Consider the following 19,860-nt stretch of genomic DNA (forward strand, 5'->3'; position numbering starts at 1 on the left):
TCCCTGGATCCCATGCCTTCTGACTTTCTGAATAAGCCTACCGTGTGGAACCTTGTCAAATGCCTTACTAAAATCCATGTAGATCACATCCACTACACTACCCTCATCTATATGCCTGATCACCTTCTCAAAAAACTCTATCAGGTTTGTTAGGCATGATCTGTCCTTCACAAAGCCATGCTGACTATCCCTGATCAGACCATGATTCTCTAAATGCCCATAGATCCTATCTCTAAGAATCTTTTCCAACAGCTTTCCCACCACAGACGTAAGGCTCACTGGTCTATAATTACCCGGACTATCCCTACTACTTTTTTTGAACAAGGGGACAACATTCGCCTCCCTCCAATCCTCCGGTACCATTCCTGTGGACAACGAGGACATAAAGATCCTAGCCAGAGGCTCAGCAATCTCTTCCCTCGCCTCGTGGAGCAGCCTGGGGAATATTCCATCGGGCCCCAGGGACTTAACCGTCCTAATGTATTTTAACAACTCCAACACCTCCTCTCCTTTAATATCAACATTCTCCAGAACATCAACCTCACTCATATTGTCCTCACCGTCATCAAGTTCCCTCTCATTGGTGAATACCGAAGAGAAGTATTCATTGAGGACCTCGCTCACTTCCACAGCCTCCAGGCACATCTTCCCACTTTTATCTCTAATCAGTCCTACCTTTACTCCTGTCATCCTTTTGTTGTTCACATAATTGAAGAATGCCTTGGGGTTTTCCTTTACCCTACTCGCCAAGGCTTTCTCATGCCCCCTTCTTGCTCTTCTCAGCCTCTTCTTAAGCTCCTTTCTTGCTACCCTACATTCCTCAATAGACCCATCTGATCCTTGCTTCCTAAACCTCATGTATGCTGCCTTCTTCCACCTGACTAGATTTTCCACTTCACTTGTCACCCATGGTTCCTTCACCCTACCATTCTTTATCTTCCTCACTGGGACAAATTTATCCCTAACATCCTGCAAGATATCCCTAAACATTGACCACATGTCCATAGTACATTTCCCTGCAGAAACATCATCCCAATTCACACCCGCAAGTTCTAGCCTTATAGCCTCATAATTTGCCCTTCCCCAATTAAAAATGTTCCTGTCCTCTCTGATTCTATCCTTTTCCATAATAATGCTAAAGGTCAGGGAGCGGTGATCATTGGCCCCCAGATGCTCACCCACTGACAGATCTGTGACCTGACCCAGTTCATTACCTAATACTAGATCTGGTATGGCATTCCCCCTAGTCGGCCTGTCAACATACTGTGACAGGAATCCATCCTGGACACACTTAACAAACTCTGCCCCATCTAAACCCTTGGAACTAATGAAGTGCCAATCAGTATTAGGGAAGTTAAAGTCACCCATGATAACAAACCTGTTATTTCAGTTATATCAGATATATCAGATGCCTCTCAAAAAGAAATGGCCTGAGTCACTTTTATGTGCTTTTAGAAACTGTGATAAAATTCTTTGAAACTCGAATGCTTCTTTCGATAATAAACTCAAGAATGTTCAGCATGACATTGCTTATTAGTTAGAATTACTTATTCACAAATTCACAGAAGAAAATCATTCTCCAATTGCAAGGAAATAATGTGAATTTTATCAAAATCAAATCAGTTATCTCCACAGTTCTATCCGAGCTAACCCTATTTATGTGCAACAGTGACCTTAGCAACCTTTTCCAACTTATGAGCCTCTCTGAGTTGGAAGAGGAAGAAAGAATATTAAATAATGATCTTCAAGTATACTGCGCCCATCTGGTTGAGCTGCATAAAAACATGTCAGAGAGATTTCAGGATCTTCTCTCGATCCAAATTCCAGATTAAGTAATAAATCCATTCCTGAACACTTGTAATGAGGAGTTAACAGGAAGGATGGAGGAAGAACAGATCTCGCTGCAACATTACTTTGAGCTGAAGCTGAGATTCGAAGTCATATAAAGACTTTTGGTTGGAAAAAAGAAATCTCAGAGTGCTGTCCTGCACAGTGGGAAAGGTCAAGGTGTTCTTTATTGCCTTTCTAACATCATATTAAGTGGAGCGCAGTTTCAGTGCAGTCGGCCAACTTCTTTCAAAGGAACAAAACTGAACATGCAAATTACTGAAAATGGGGATCTTGAGACTCCTTCTGTGTAACATTCAGCCTCACACTGAGAAGCTGATATCACCACACCAAGCCTATCCATCTCATTGAAAGTTGAATAAACAATGAAGTAGTGAATAGTTGGACTGTTAATATACATTCTAAAATTGTCAATAAAAATTGTTTTTACTGTGATTTAATAAACAAATAATTTTATTTGTACCTTTAAACACATTTGAATATTTTTGTAATAATTTGTCACAGCTTTGAATTTGCAATTCCTATTTTCTTTCACTGTGCATCATAAATCAAAATTTCTTATAGTTCTTCTGTAATGAACGGAAAGGGAGAGAGGACTCTGGGAATGTGGTCTGGGAGCAAAAGGAATGGTGACCCAAAATATTTTGGGAATCACTGATCAAATGCTACTCTGTTGTGGGCTATGCTCTTTCGATCATTATTTAAATCAAAGCTCTACCTGCCTTCTCAATAACTGGTGAATTTTACCTCCAGGCTAAAAATGCTAAAAACATCTGAGAGGTCCTTCTCTCAATTTCTCTGTCTCCACCATACCTGTTCTCAGAATGAGACTTGACAGAGTAGAACATCCGAGATGTCCTCTAATTTCAAAGAATGGGGTTCCCCTTCTACTACAATCGACGCTGCTCTCACCTGCATCTCCTCCATTTCCCACACATCTGCCCTCACACTGTCCTCGTGCCCCCAGATCAGGGATAGCCTTTCCTTTATTCTTAACTACCACCGCATGAGCGTCTGTATCCAGCACATTATTCTCCATAAATACCTTATTTCCAATGCACATCTTTCACTCTCCCCAACTCTCAACACCCCCGCCACCTTCCATTGTGATTACTCTTTGTGTGACTCTCTTCTCCACTTCTACCTCCCCACTGATCTCCCTCCTGTGCCTTAACCCTAAAAGCGGGACAAGTGTAAAACCTGCCCCTATACAGTACCTCGTCCTTCACCAACATTCAGGGCCCCAAACAACCCCTCCAGGTGAGGCGGCACTTCACCTGCAAGTCTGTTGAGATAATCTGGTGTGGACTCCTCTACATCAGTGATACCTAAAGCACATTGGAGGAAAGACTTCATCAAGCAGCTTCACACTGTCCACCTCAAAAGGCAACTGCTCACATTGCATCTAGGTAGCCTCCAAACATCTATTCCTCCAATTACCGGTGATTTCTTCACTCCCCCTTCCTTTTTCTTTCCTATTCTGGCTACCCTCTCACCTCTTCTCTTCTCCTCACTTGACCATCACCTCCCTCTAATTCCCCTCCTCCTTCCCTTTCTTCCACAGTCCACTCTCCTCTCCACTTAGATTCCTACCTCTTCAACCCTTTTTGTCTTCCTCCTATCCACTCCCAGCCTCTTACTGCATCCTGTATCAGTTCAGAGTAGTGGTCAATGAAGTTATCTATGTTAGTTCAGGAACCTGTTGTTGGGTAATAACTGTTTCTGATCCTGATAGTGTGGGACCTAAGGCTTCTGTATTTGTAAAGAAAGTATAGCCTGGATGATGAGTGTCTTTGTTGATGAATGTTGCGTCTTGTGATAGCACTTTGAGTAAATGTTGGGGAGGGCTTTGCCTGTGATGAACTGGGCTGTTTCCACCACTTTCTGTAGTCTGTTCTGTTCCAGGCCATTTGTTTTTCCATACCAGGCTATGAAACAAGCAATTAGGGTACACTCTACTGTGTACTAAGTTTTTTGGTGACATGCCAAAGCTTCGGACATTCTCCATTCCCTTAATAAGGACTGGCTCATGGACTTCTGGCTTTGTCCTCCTGTTATCAATAATAAGCTCTTTGTTTTTGCTGATATTGATTGAAGGGTTGTTGTTGTGGCACTACCCAATCAGATTTTCAATATCCCTCCTATATGCTAATTCATCACCACAAAATCTGATATAATTTGATAAAATGAGCGGACAATTCTTTCCAGAAAATGTGTCCAGCATGACTCTGAGATAATCTAATGCTGGCATCAGAAATCCATAGACCATCATACTTCCCTCCAGACTTGATTGATTTGGAACTATTAGACATTTTAAGAACACATTATACTATACCATCAAATAGAAATTAACCACCCCAATCCAATGGTAGTTGATTGAAATGTTTTCTGCCTTCTCCTGTAGGATAGTGTTCTACGTAAAGTGATGAATTGTGGTTTTACTGGAAAAGCAAAATGCCTGTGATTATTGTGTTGCAGGAGTACCTGGGAAAAGGAATGAACTCCGCTACGAGTGCTGTGATGAGCCCTACCCAGACGTGACCTACACAGTCATGATGCGCAGGCGTACACTTTATTATGGACTAAACCTACTGATCCCATGCGTCCTAATATCTGGGTTGGCACTTCTGGTGTTCCTATTACCAGCAGATTCCGGAGAGAAAATTTCATTAGGTAGAGTCTGAATCATTAATTCTTTTTTAGTATTTTGGGGCATTTGGATGGAAAGTATAAACTGTGCTGAGAGAAAAAAGCCTAACATAAAATCCTTAAAAAAAAACCAGTTGGATTCTATTGTAAAATGCAGAAGACTCTTGAATTTTCATCTGAACGTTTGCACTTCATGAAGCAATTGTAATTAGTACAGGAGCATTAATGCTTTCTATTTTGAATGCAACAACTAAATCAGATCAGATCAACCATTAGGTAGATCAATGCAGACAGTGGCTCTCTATATTCCATCTCAATTGTGATCCCATCTTCCTAGATGTTCTCTCACTGCCCAGTTCCATCATGTTTATTTCTCATATTTCCCCTCTGCCCCACCATTTCTTCTGGAATCAAATGGCTGCTCCCCATGGCCCTGGTTCCTGTGCTCCTTTCTGACTTACCAAAACCCCGTTTCCTCTAGAGCCTGTCCATTTACTGGGATTCTGGTTCCCACACACTCTTTCAAGCATCAAATCCATAGTTCTTGCATTCCATTCCAAGACACCAAGCTAAATCCTCTTTCAAACACTGTGCCCTAATTTCCACACTCCCTTCCCACCTTCCTGGGCTCTGGCTCCCTTTCAGCTCATCTGTTACTGTTTGTCATGCTCCCTTCAATCTTACAGCATTAACCATTCCAATGTGTAACATTTTAAAAGAAAGGGAATTAAAAATGTGTTCAAGTATTAATTCACAGCCATCTACTAGATTGAAAAATCTGTTAGCCAAGTAATACTAAAGACCCAAACATGCCAGATGCACAGAATTTTACTGTAATGAGGTTTACAGCCCGAACTTGGGGAGTTGAAAGAATACACACTACACAAAAAAAAACAGAACCAGTACTCAATAAAGCTTATTATTTAGTTGTCTTCAAGAACAAAATAATAATAACGTAGCTTCTGTAATTTGCAATATACTTTAATTAATTGATCATATCTAGCTCAAACTCCAATGACACTTCATATGGACAACAAATATAAAATATTCCAGTCTTCATACTCAATCTTTCAACCCTTGCCTGCTTATCTTCCATTTCCCAGTCCTAGCAGTCCAGCTTTATAATGCACTTCCATTTTTACTCACCGCATCACTCACAAACATCATGACGTTCACTGCTGAAGCTGCACGTTAGGAATGGTTTTAATGGGATAGGGTGCTACAAGTGGAGGGGAGAAGAATGGGGAATGTTTTGGTATGTTTGCTTTCAGACTGCCGCTCACTTTTTGCTAATTCCATGTGCTGATAATGGAAGTGGACTGTGACAAAGTGGAGTAGAATTCTGGAGAATACAAAGGATCCTAGTCAACAGTAGATGAATTCCAAGATTTGTACACGGCTGAACAACTTCCTGTCTTTTGCCACTCTCCCTCTTTAAGAGTGGAGTGACATTTGGAGTTTTCCACTCCTCCAGAACCTAGTGATTTTTGAAAGGTCATTAATAATCCCTCCTCAATCTCTTCAGTTACTGGATTGGAGTCCTTCTGGTCCATGTGACTTATCTAACATCAGATCTTTCAGATTCTAAAGTACCTTCTCCTTATTGTATGAAGGTTCTCATTCATGCAGGTCATTGTATATTAACCAGTAGTAAATCAAGTCAACTGGACTTACTGTGTTCTCAAGAAGATGTTTCACCACTCATCTAAGAGGCTTCTTCAGTCCTGATCCATGGTGCATAGTTTTATGGCTTATAAACTGTGAGTTATTTAAAGCAAGAAGTCCCTCTCAGGCCAGTTGTGAGCAGGATTAACTCAGTTACATACAACATTATGAATTACCTTACCACTATTCTCACCCCTTTGATCTGTAACTCCACACTACATCCAAAATTCCATGGAATTTGTCGAGAAAGTTCAGCATCTGAAGCTGAACGCAGTCAAGACCATGGTGTCATATGATGTTACGTCTTTATTCACATCTGTGCCCACTTCTGAAGCTATCAAGACAGTAAGAAAAAAGCTGTATCAGGATAGTACCCTGGACAGTAGAACCACACTCAACCTGGATCAGGTATGTACTTCACTCGACCTCTGTCTCAACACTACCTACTTCAAATACAAAGATGTCTTCTACAGGCAGAAACACGGTTGTACCATGGGTTCACTGGTGTCTCCTATTGTAGCCAACTTATACATGGATGAAGTGGAAAGGACAGCCTTGAACACCTTCCATGGAACATCACCCAGTCATTGGTTCAGGTATGTGGATGACACCTGTGTTAAAATCAAATTCATGAGGTGCAAGCCTTCATAGAACAACAGTGGATAATAACATCAAATTTACACGAGAAGGCTTCGGGAACAAGAGACTGGCCCTTTTAGACTGTGCAGTACTTTCCAAAGGAAATGGACATTTAGATATTGAAGTTTACAGGAAAAAGTATCTATGGTTTGACTCTCATCACCCATTAGAACTTAAGTTAGGGGTTATCAGAACACTACATCATCACGCTGAGAATGTGCCCACCAACATTACAGCTAAAGACAAAGAGCGCAAGTATTAGAGAGAAGCCTTGAAAGCTTGTGGCTACCTTAAGTGCCTTTCATCAAGACAGCAAAAAAAAACAGCAGAGACATCAGCCCAGCAGAGCGGTAAGCAGCAAAGAGATAGAAAAACATAGTCATCCAATATGTGGCTGGAGTTTCAGAGAAACTCAGAAAGATTTTCAACAAACACCGAACCCACAAGCACGTGCAGACAGAAACTTGTCCACCCCAAGGATCCTACACCCAAACATAAACAGAGCAATATTGTATATGCTATCCAATGCAATGAGAGCTCCACAGATCTGTATATCGGTGTGACAAAACAAGCACTTCACAAACAGATGGCCCAACATAGGAGGGCTAACACCTCAGGTCAAGAGGACACCCCCAAAGGACAAGGGACACTCCATCGATGATAACAATGTGCACACTTTGGACAGGGAGGACAGGTGGTTTGAAAGAGGGGTTAAAGAAGCCATCTTCATCAAACTGGAACAGAGGAGGTGGGGTACAACACCACCTATCAGCTACTTACAATGGAGTCCTATCATCTCCACCCCGGGGTCTCCACAACAGTTCACATCTCCATTCATGAAAGATGAGACTAATGATCCTCTCATTATCTCTGTGACCTTTAATTACCCTCATATGATTGCAATACCCTTAAACAACTCAGAGTTCATAAGCAGGAAAACTACCCACCATGGATCAGAACTGAAGAAGTCACTCAGGTGAGTGGTAAAACAGCTTCTAGACAACAAGGTCCAGATGCCTTGATTTACCAATTGGTTGATGTACCTTCTCCTTAGTAATAGCAACTACACTCAGATTTGCCCCCTATACACTCAAATTTCTGGCATTTTTCTGGTGTCTTCCACAGAGAAGACTGATGGAAAATACTTATTCAGTTCATCTGCCATTTCTTTGTCCCCAGTTACGATCTTTCCATTGTCATTTTCCAGTGGTTTGAAATCTACTCTTGCCTCTCTTTTACTCGCTTTTTAAGAAGTTAAATTCTGATCCCTTTCTAAACTTTTTGGCTTACTCCTTATTGTGAAAGTTTCCATTACCTCTTTTGCATTCTCCTTCCCTTTTACTTTATCCATACTTTTCCACGCTGTTGAACCCCCTCCCATTAATTTGTTTAAAGCCTACCCACAGCCCGAGTTTCACAATTTGCCAAGATTCTGGTTCCAGCATGGCTCAAGTGGAGCCTGTCCCACCAGAACTGCTCCCACCTTTCCCCAATACTATTGCCACTGTCTCAAAAATTCAAACCCACTACTCCTACACCGATCTTCAAGCTGTACGTCTGATCTTATTAACTGTATGTACCAATTTGCACATGGCTTAGGTAACAATCTAGAGATTATTACTTTTTGATTCTGTGATTTAAGTTAGTGCCCAGCTGCTCAAATTCCCTCTGCAGAACACCTTTCTTTATTTTCCCTACATCATTGGTACCCACACGGACCATGAAAACTGGATCTTTCCCTTCCCGCTCTCAATCCCTCTGCAGGTCAGATAGTGGTAGTCCTTCAGATTCGAAGAAGACACGCTGTTGTGTAGTTCATCTGTGAACACGAAGGTGGCTCTGCAGTCCCAGTCTCGAAGCGCAGAGTCTAGCACAATGGGGGCACTGGAAGTCCGTTGTTGTAACAATTGTGGCTGCTGTTCTGTGATGTTGCTCATGGTTTTCCATCAGTTTTTGGCAGCGCCTATCTTCAAAACTGGTGTAGGCTTCATAGCACAGGGCTTGCTAGTGGGTTCTGTCAGCAGCCGCAGCTTCTAGTTCCCTTGGCTGGATGTCACAGTAGCGTAGGGTTTCCTTCACAGTGTCTTTGTAGTGCGTGGATGACCTTGAAGTCTCTTTCCAGTCTCCAGTTCACTATAGAGCAGCTGGCGAGGCATTAGGCATCTCCTCTGTGATCCAGATGTCTTGGAACGCCTGGAAGCCATTGTAGATCTAATGCTTTGTAGATCTCGTCAGGAATGTCATCCTGCCCTGTTGCTTTATTTGAGTTCATCTGAGAGAGCGCTTTCTTGATCTTACCAGTAGAGGGCGGCAGGTCTAGGCCATCCAGGACTGGCTGCTAAGGGATCTGCTGTAAGAGTCAGGATGAACTGTGGACGGCCTATTGAGTAGGTTGGAAAAGTGTTCAGCCCAGCGGTTTTTCAGTCCTTCCTGGTCTTTGATTAGGATCAGATGATAGCAAGGGGGAGCACCCTGATTAGAAGGACCATAAACGGACTTTATGGTGCTGAAGAACTCTCTGGTGGCGTGCATGTCTGCATGGCGTTCCACCTGGTCAGCCTTTCTCTGCCACCCCTCGTCCTGCATTTCTCACAGTTCCGCTTGTACTTTGGACTGCAGGTGTTTAAACTTGTCTTTCTTTGAGACAGAGGATGGGTCATTCTGCCAGTCTACATAGGCCTTGTTCTTGGCCTCAAGGCCTGCTGAGATGGTCTTGTGGTTTTCATCAAACCAGTCTTGATGCAACAACACACACAAAATGCTGGTGGAACACAGCAGGCCAGGCAGCATCTATAGGGAGAAGCGCTGTCGACGTTTCGGGCCGAGACCCTTTGTCAGGATGCTGCCTGGCCTGCTGTGTTCCACCAGCATTTTGTATGTGTTGTTGTTTGAATTTCCAGCATCTGCAGATTTCCTCGTGTTCAGTCTTGATGCACTTGGGTTTTCAGTCCAAGTACAGTTGTTGCAGTCTGTGTGATAACATCTTTGAACTGCGTCCACTTTTCAGAACAGGTTCCCACAAGCAGTAAATTGCCAGAGAGTTTTTCATTAAGTACATCTTGAAAACATTGGACCTGACCTGGGTCTTGCTGTCTGCCCATGTTAAATGACATTCTGGCAGTCTTTGGTTGCTTATGATGCAAAGGGGCTATGTGCAGATTGAGGACCGACCGAACCAGTCTATGATCTGTCCAACACTCAGCACTTCGCATGGCCCGGGTGATGGTGACGTCCTGAAGGTCACACTGGCGTACTGTGATATAGTCAAGTAGGTGCCAGTGTTTGGACCTGGGATGCAACCAGGTTGTTTGCAAGTCTGAACATCGTGTTAGTGATGCACAGGTTGCGCTCAGCACACTTGCTCAGAAGCAACAGGCCACTACTGTTTAGCTTTCCCACCCCATGTCTTCCAAGGACACCGTCCCAGTTGTCACTGTCTGTCCCCACCCTACCATTGAAGTCGCCCAAGATGATGAGTTTGTCGCTGGTGGGTGTTGTTCGAATAGTCTGGTCCAGGTCCTTGTTGAAACTCTTCTTGTCTTTGTCTGGACTCACGAGGGTTGGTGCATAGACACTGACAATGGTGATACACTAGGACTCGCTGAGAGGAAAGCGGAAATTCATGATACATTCATTTATTCCAGCGGGTAGAGTAGGGATGTTCTTCAGCTCAACAGTTTTGATTACAAAACCTACTCCGTGGATCCTGTCATCAGTCTGTGGTTTCCCTTCCCAAAAGAACGTCTATCCACTCACTGCTTCCTGTAATGAACCCTCGTCTGCAAGCCTGGTCTCACTGAGTGCAGCGATGTCAATGCGATAACGGCGAAGTTCAGCCGCTATGAGTGCTGTTCGTCTTCCAGGCCTTGCCACCTTGTCTCTATCCAGCAAGATGCAGGCGTTCCAGGCTCCAAAGATGAGTTTCCTTTGATTTGATTTTCTTGATACATGTCGACCGCTAAGGAGATGATCCGCCAGCCGCGGTTAGCTAGCCAGATGCTGTGGGGCAGGCAATGTTTGCGGTACCTTTTCTAACCCCCTCCCTCATACGAGGGTGGGCAGTGCTGTCTTAAAAAGGGCTGCCCAGTCACCCTGGACACTGCCGGACATCTCTACTGCCCCGGGTACAGAGACAAACGACCACTGGTCCAAAGGCAGCTTACGAGCAGGTTTATGACTACAACCGCCAGTGGTCATCTCCAGCTGCTGCTTCGCCACTCCCCCATCGCCGCAGGGCTCGACGAGTTGAGTTTGGACTGAGATGAATCACACAACAGAAACCTGTGCGTGATAGAGTTTTAAGTTAAACAGCCATTGCACTGGGCAATCCCACTCTCTCGGCAGAAGAGACCTTGATCCAGTGGCACGGACAACTGTTACGGCCAGAGACCTCTCCTGCTGCATTGGATGACCAGGACGTCTAAGTGTCTTGTCATGCTCTTAGCGCTCCACAACGCCTGCCTTCTTGACCATTGGACCATTAACCGGTCTCCTCCGCTCAATCTGCCAGGGCCAGACTTTACATGCTGGGATTGGCAGTAGCCTTTTGATCTTCTTACCTGCCTTGCTCACAGTTCACACTCTTAGCCCTGGCCACATAACAAATTTGCAGTAGTTAAACTCCTGGGAGTGATTGCCTCCTGAAACAGGGTCCGTGTAATTTTCCAGTTCCCTGGGGGACTGTAGTGTTTGAAGTCTGGCTTCCAGGTCAAAACTTTGAGCCTGAATTCATCGAACAACCAACACTTGCTGCGGACGTGGTCACCAGGAACCACAATGGGGTCCACCTTCGCCCACATCATGCAGCTGCAACACATCACCTGATTCTGCATCCTATTTTATTTTATTTGGCATCTTTTTAATTAGCTGCTATATTAAAAAAAGCATACCTCTCCTTACCTGCTGCTCACTTGTGCCTCCATGTTGAAGCATCTCAAGTCAGAGCCTTTGATCTTCATCTCCTCCACTGGCTCACTCACACAATGGCTGATCCAAAATGGCCTCCACCTCTTCTCACCAAATACTCAGTGCATTCCAACAATGTCAGCTCCCCCAATAACCGCTGCCCTTCGATCTCACTTCTTTTTATTGGCCTAAGTGTAACTCTCACATGCAAGAAGAGTTGCTGTTTTTTGATGTTTCTCACTCTCAGCCCTCCCTCAACCCAATCTTGTACTTCCATCTGCATTCACCCTGGTGAATACAACTTTTAACAGAGTTATGAAATGTAATTACATTATCAGATGACATCTGTAAATATCCTATAGCATAATGTGTACCAAAGGCAATTGTTTCATACATTGATGAACAGTATTTCAGTTCACTCTGAGGTTTTACTGGATGTCATCTGAAATAAAATCCAGTTGAGTATGACAACGTGGTATTTAAATGAGAAACTAGTTACTGCTTTTAATTTTCCATTTAATATCAAAATCGTTAAATTGCTATGGCAAATTTATGGAAAATAATGAGCAAATTCAACAGTTTTTTTTAATCAGGGAGGATAATGGTAAGATGCTGTTTGAGTGAAATAAATCAATAAGAAGGGTCTGGAAATTCAGAATGTGAAATGGAATTTTTACTTTGCTAAACACACTCATCAATTTTCACATTAATATTGCTTACCATTGTTACTTACTCGATTTTTGGCCAGACTTCTCTTGAAGAAATCATATACATAGAAAAACATGAAAATATCATTCAATAGATGAGGTCAGACAAATTCCTCCTCTGTAATTTTGCTGTTACTTTCCATCACAACGTCAGCATGTTCATTCTGCCAGTCACATGGTCATTCATTATCCATGTGCATGAACAATCGATAATATCATCACAACGGTACATGCTCAGCAGCATAGCTTTTCCAGAGTAAGAGTCACAATCAGTTTTATAGTAAATAGTTCTGTTTAATTAAACAAAACATACACATGAAAAATATATGGGTTCAAAAAACACACACAAAAAAAGCTCAATTTGCAATTACACAGATATCACCTTCTTGGCTCTTGAAAGGGAAAAGCTACATCTTAATTTTTCTGAAATATTACTACATAAAATATCAGGAGTAATGTTACATTTGTACAGGCAGCAGACACTAGATGAGAATTTAATGGGCTCATCAGTTTCTCTGGGGACATGTACTCATTACAAATATTTCATCTTCAAATCACCTGATTGTGCTACATATTATCGATAAAAATTGCCCAGTCTGATGTATCTCTAAAGTGCTAAAGTAAAAATGAACACTGTTTAAGAATTCCTATACAGTCCTTTGCTTGAATGTGTCACAAAAGATATCTGTGCTTGAATGAGTTGCCAGAGATATCTGATAAACTGCATTCAAATCTACCCTATTTCATTTGTAAAATCTTAGGCTGGAGGGTGAACATTAACCTTCAAGGACTGTATTTGAGCAGAGGGACAAATGTCTTCAAGGAAAAGAGACAAGTGGATGCAAGGAATGAGAGAACCTCCAATGGTTCTTCATATCATTTGAATATTGCAGTAATATGCACAATAATGTGGAGAATAGCATATGTAGAAGTGAACTTTCGTACCTAATTTAGCAGTCTGATATGTTATCTCAGATGCCCATGTTTCGCATGATATAATCTGCAAAGTTCAAAGTAAATTCATTATTAAAGTACATGTATGTCACCCTATAAGCCCTGTGATTCATTTTCTTGTGGGCGTACACAGTAAATCCAATAAATATAATAGAATCAATGAAAGACCACACACAATGGGACGGACAAACAACTAATGTGCACAAGACAACAAGCTGTGCAAAAGTATATTGCTTAACGGGAAATTACAGGCTGCAGATTGTAGAGATTAATTCAGAAACGAATAATTTGGAAGTTTTGTAAACAGCCTGCAACAAATGTGCAATTTTAATATATGATGAATGGCTGAAGAGGATTGAACAAGCACAAGTTTGTATGCATATGACAGTTTTTAATGTAATTTATTACCCTACTTTGTGCCAGAAACTGGAACAATGGAGAATTTAGCCATAGGGCTATTGGAATAACATTAGTGAACTTAGTTTTGCTACCTTTTAACCATGAAATGTATGTACAACTATGAAATATTGGATGATGACAACCTGTAAATCTTCTGTTTCCATAGACAATTGTTGCAAAGCCCTGAGATAAAGATTGTCAGATCCTGGTGATTTATCAGCTTTCATTCTCATTAATTCCTCACTACCGGGGTTTTTGTTCAAGCTGATTTCTTTAAACACCTCATTTACCCTGGCCCAGTCATTCTCCACCATTCCTGGAGGTTTCGTGTCTATAATTTTATGAAGACAAATGAAAAATATTTGATAAATATTCTTACCATTGCCTTGCTCCTCCAAATACAACAGGGTGTTTGGTTTATTTTAAGCCATTATCTAAGCAAAAGCAGAATAAGAACAAATGGATCATTATTTTGCATTGTAAATCCATGACCAGAGAGATGATGCAAGAATTAGTCATGTTCTTAATACTTGTGCAAACCTTTCCTGCTAATCCATTCTGTATTAAACTTGCATATTAGCAAATACATGTTTGCTGTCCTGCCATGGATTTCACTATTTCCTGATTTAGCAATACCTGTGAAAAAGGATCTAATGCTTTCCCAGTGGATGTGACAAAAAACTTCTTCTCGGGCTTCCAGTGGGTACTGGACCTGGCTGCACACACAAAATGCTGGCAGAACTAATGAAGGGTTTTGTCCCGAAACATCAACAATATTCTTTTCCATAGATGCTGCCTGGCCGGCTGAGTTGCTCCAGCATTTTGTGCGTGTTGATTGGATTTCCAGCATCCGCAGATTTTCTCTTCTTTGTGATATACCTGGCTGGAAGTCCGAGAGGAGTTTAATAGCAGTTTTAGTTTATCTTTTACAGAAAGCCTAGCTCAAGAAGTAGTAACTTCCTGTTACTGCTTTCTGTCTTTCCAGCCCATTGCACTTTGTTAATGTGCAAATCGAATTTGATGTATGGTGTCAAAGTAAATTGATATCCTTGCATGAGTTGCTGTAAGTAACTGCACAAGGCTACAGAGTGTCTCAAGAGAAAGTGAGATTGTACTTCTTGGAGCAGGAGAAGGTCAAGTGGGTTGAAAATGATGAGAGCTGGTAATAAACGGAGAGAACAGTTGGAAACCATTTCCAGCACCAGAGGTAACCAATTTGAACTAATTGCCAAAACAAACAGATAGGAAATGACAAAGGAATGACGCAACAGGGTTTCATCTGTTTTGCTCCATTCCAACATGTAAAGAAAGAAGATTCAGGGTTTTCTTTTTAATACAGAGCAGACTCACAGGGTACCACCAACTGTGCAAGTTACATTGGAATTGAACAATAAATTCTGGCCTTGCTAGCAGTGCCCACATCCCAAAACAGTATAAATACCTGGAGAGAGAAAATTGCAGGGATGTACAGAGATCAGGGACGTTGAACTAACTCTTTTAAGGAACCATAATGGATAAATAAGCTTTATTTCCTGTTCAATTATTTTCTAGTTGTGTTGAATCGGCATATAGGAGGGAGATTGAAAATCTGGCTGACTGGTGCCAGAACAACAACCTTTCTCTCAATGTCAGGAAGACTAAGCAGCTGATTATTGACTTCAGGAGAAAGAAACCAGAGGTCCATGAGCCAGTCTTCATCGGAGAATCGGAGGCAGAGAGGATCAGGAAATTTAAATTCCTCTGTGTTGTTATTTCAGAGGACCTGTCCTGGGTCCAGCACATAACTGCAGTTACAAAGAAAGCATAGCAGCACTTCTACTTCCTTCAGAGTTTACAAGGATTCAGCATGACATCTAATACTTTGACAAACTTCTATAGATGTGTAGTGGAGAGAGTATTGACCGGTTGCATCACAGCCTGGTATGGAAGCACCAATGCTCTTCAGCAGAAAATCCTATGAAAGGTAACGAGCAGGCAGTCCAGTCCGGTCCATCATGGGTAAACCCCTCCCCACCATTGAACAAATCTGCACGAAACACCGTCACTGGAACGCAGCCTCCTTCATCAGAAACTCCCACTACTCAGGACATGCTCTCATCTCGCTACTGCCATCAGGAAGAAGGTAACAGGAGCCTCAGGGCTCACACCACCATGTTCAGGAACAGTAATTATCCCTCAAGCATCAGGCTCTTCAACAAAGGGATAACTGTTATGGTTTTTAATCTATGGATTTATTGAGTATGCCTGCAAGAAAATGAATCTTAGTATTGTATATGGTGACATGTGTGCTTTGATAATAAATTGACTTTGAACATTGGTTCTACGTTTACAGCATCAGACACATTAGTATATTTAAGGATTAAATTATCTAGGATACTCTTTTTGGCCGCTGAGACTCCCTTGCCATTTAATAAGATTAGAACTTCACTGAACAGGAACAGGCCATTCAAAGATTCAAAGTACATTTATTATCAAAGAATGTATAAATGATATAACCTTGAGATTTGTTTCCTTACAGGTAGCCACAAGGCAAGAAACCTGAAAGAGCCCAAATTAAAGAATAAAAAATAAAAGACCAACACCTGATGTGCAAGGGAAAGAAAAAAAAACACAAATCATGTAAACAATTGAAGTGAACAACATTCCAAACCCTCTGCCAATGTTGGCAAGGCACTGTGTGAACTCTATCGTTCCATCAGTGATTTTCAAACCAAACACCCCAATAGTATCTTCATTATCGCAGGTGATTTTAACCATGTAAACCTAAAAATAGTTCTGCCTAAATTCATAGCACATTGATTTTGCTAGTATAGGTGAAAATACACTAGACTTGGTTTACACTGACATAACAGGAGCTTATAAAGCAGTCTCTTGACCCCACATTGGACTCTCAGATCACTTATCTGTCATGTTAATTCCAGCATACAAACCAGTGATCAAATGGGTCAGACTGTTTCTAAAGATGATGAAAACCTGGCCTGAGGGTGAAATCTCTGCAAAATACGAACTGGAGAATGTTCCGGGAGGCTACGACCTATGGCAACTGTGTTAAATTTGAGTAATATGTGGATTCTGTTACCAGCTGCATAGAGAAGCGTACTGAGGATGTTACCATCACGAAGCACATCTGGGTGAGGGCAAATCAGAAGCCATGGCTTACTGCAGAGGTCCATGCCAGGCTGAGGGATCGTGATGCTGTCTTTAGATCAGGGGATGTGACAGCTTTCAGGGAAGCAAGAACTGCGCTTTCCCGCTCCACCAGCAAGGCCAAAATGGGAGCATTCTCAGAGAATTTACAGCCACTTCTGCGATATAAGAGACACAAAGCGCATGTGGTAGAGAAGTCAGAGGATTACAGATTGTGAGTCTATCCTGCGCATCAGTGACCAGGATGCTTCACTCCCTGAGAGGCTGAACGTTTTCTATGTCCGGTTTGATGCACAAAACAAAGGGCTGGTGAGGAAGTGCCGTTCCTCACATGGGAGCAGACACTCCGTCTGGCTGAAGCTGAGGTGAGGAAGACCCTAGCTAGAGTCAACCAATGTAAAGCTTCAGAGCTCAATAATATATCAGGTCAGGTTCTAAAAGGATGGAGGTACTGGTGGATATATTCAACACTCCTACAACAATCCATTGCCCCCTCGGTTTTCAAGGTGGCAACCAGCATTCCAGTGCCAAAGAAGGCATCAGTAACCTGCCTAAATGACTATCATCTGGTGGTATTAACATCAACCATTATGAAATGCTTTGAGCAGCTGGGTTATGGAACACATTAAAGCCTCTCTCCCAGCTTCATTGGACCTTTCCAGTTCGAACAATCCACTGATGATGCAATAGCCTCTGCCCTGCACTCCGTCCTGTACCACCTGGAAACTGGGGTCTCATAGGCCAGACTGCTGTTTATAGACTTCAGTTTGGCATTCAACACCATCATACCCCAGAAACTGGTGGGGAAACTGCCATCGCCTGGTCTCAACTCCTCCCTCAGCAATTAGATATTGGACTTCCTAATAGTAAGGCCACAGTCAGTCTGTGTGGGCAGCAAAATCTCTTGTCCCATTACGCTAAGTACTGGTGCTCCCCAAGGCTGTGCGCTCAGCCCGCTGTTGTTCTCACTGCTGACGTGTGACTGTGTTGCAGGATCCAGCTCAAGCTGTGTCATCAAGTTTGCGGATGATATATGTATAAACTCAGCCCTGATCTCCTGGTCCTCCATATCCTTTTCCTTGGCAAATACTGAAGCAAATACTTAAGTACCTCACTCACATTTTCCACATCCAAGCAAATGTTCCCCTCTTATCCTTGAGTGGTCGCACCCTCTCCTTAATTATCCTTTTGCTCTTGATGTATGTACAAAATGCCTTGGGACTCTCCTTAATCCTACTTGTCATGGCCACTCCTGGCTTTCCTAATTCCCTTCACTGCAATCACATTATTTCCTCAACACTACCTACCCCTCCACCTACCTTTGTTTCATCCGCAAACTTAGCCACAAAGCCAACAATTCCATTATCCAAATCACTGACAAACAATGTAAGAAGTAGCAGTCACTAGTGGTGACCCCTGAGGAAAACCACTAGTCACCGGCAACCAACCAAAAAAGGCCCCCTTTATTCCCACTTGTTGCCTCCTGCCTGTCAGCCATTCCTCTATCCATGCCAGTATAAATCCTGTATTTTATCTTGTTGAGCAGCCTTATGTGTGGCACCCTATCAAATGCCATCTGAAAATGCAAATAAATGACATCCACTGCCTCTCCTTTGTCCACCCTGCTTGTTACTTCTTCAATGAACTCTTATCAGACTTGTCAGACGAGATTTCCCTTTACAGAAACCATGCTGACTTTGACTTACTTTATCATTAGTCTCCAGGTACCTCGAAACCTCTTCCTTATAGACTCAGACAATTTCCCAACCACTGAGGTTAGGCTAACTGGCCTATAGTTTCCTTTTTGCCTTCCTCCCTTCTTAAAGAGTGAACTGAGTGAACCTTGAACTGCGCCTTAGCTTACTCTCCACTTGCACACTGATTCCGAGGTTTTCTGTGTTGATAATCAATCCGGAGCCAAGGGTTTATACTGAATGTGTTGGGAGTATAAATGCAGTTCCAGGATTGGTATAATAAGTTCATCTATGAGCTTTGAAATGGCATTACGTTGGTGAGACAAAGCCTGTGTTGTATCATCTGGTGGAGAGTTGGGCTAACTTGTTCCACCTGAATCAGGACAACAAGAGTCCATAAATACCACAAAAACATATGTAACCTGTAAGTATGGATGTTCTATGCCCCCTTAAAGAGTCCTTAGTAACCATTTATCCTGGCTGAATTGGCACAAAAGGAGCATCAAGGCAGTTTTTATTTCAGATAGTTTCAAGGTAGTCCTTACTTCAAGCAAATAGCATTCATGCAAGTTTTAGACTCTACTATAGAACTTTGAAACCCTGTGTTACTCCACCTCCTTTTATCTCTTACAGGAATCACTGTGCTGTTGTCTCTAACTGTATTTATGCTGCTAGTGGCTGAGATAATGCCAGCAACATCTGACTCAGTCCCATTGATTGGTAAGTGTGTCGTCACTCATGTCATATTGGCATTTGTCAATTTGATTGAATGCTGGTTGTGAATTGTAAGTGTTCTACCATGACCAATGTTGTGTAAAATGTAGATAGTCCCTCTATATAATTTTTGGGTGAATAATGTGTGAGCAAGAAATTTCTGGGCTTTCTAACCCATATTAATTTATTTGACTAGAATCACTTTCTTCTGAAGCTAGTGTCCTTCCATCAAGTTTGCCAGCACTGAAACTTCTGACTTACCTGTAAAAAAAATCATCAAAATAAGCAGTGGAAGATTAAAATAGGTAAAATCCACAAATCTGAGGATGGATTAGAAACTTAATTGCTATTGAAAGAATTCCACAGATCTATGTAAAACAAAGGGTCCTAATAGGCAAGTATTGACCATTTTCCTCACATTCCTGCAGAATGGTGTGTGTGTGTGTGAGAGAGAGAGAAAGCAGATGGCAGAGCAAAAGGGGAGGTAGAGCGATGCAGAATCAGAATCAAAATTAGGTTTAATATCATCGGCATATGTT

General features: G+C 42.2%; 1 protein-coding gene across 3 annotated transcripts in view; it reads left to right on the plus strand.

Moving 5' to 3' along the window:
- The window catches only part of chrna8 (cholinergic receptor, nicotinic, alpha 8), a 364,842-nt gene that overhangs the window by 292,343 nt on the left and 52,639 nt on the right, over positions 1-19,860 (plus strand). For all 3 annotated transcript variants that reach the window (XM_073048652.1, XM_073048653.1, XM_073048654.1), the window contains exons 7-8: positions 4,327-4,521; positions 19,241-19,327. In XM_073048652.1, coding sequence (XP_072904753.1) covers positions 4,327-4,521; positions 19,241-19,327 — 282 coding nt within the window. The remainder of the gene's footprint in view (positions 1-4,326; positions 4,522-19,240; positions 19,328-19,860) is intronic.

Source organism: Hemitrygon akajei, chromosome 6, assembly GCF_048418815.1.
Source record: "Hemitrygon akajei chromosome 6, sHemAka1.3, whole genome shotgun sequence".
NCBI lineage: Eukaryota > Metazoa > Chordata > Chondrichthyes > Myliobatiformes > Dasyatidae > Hemitrygon > Hemitrygon akajei.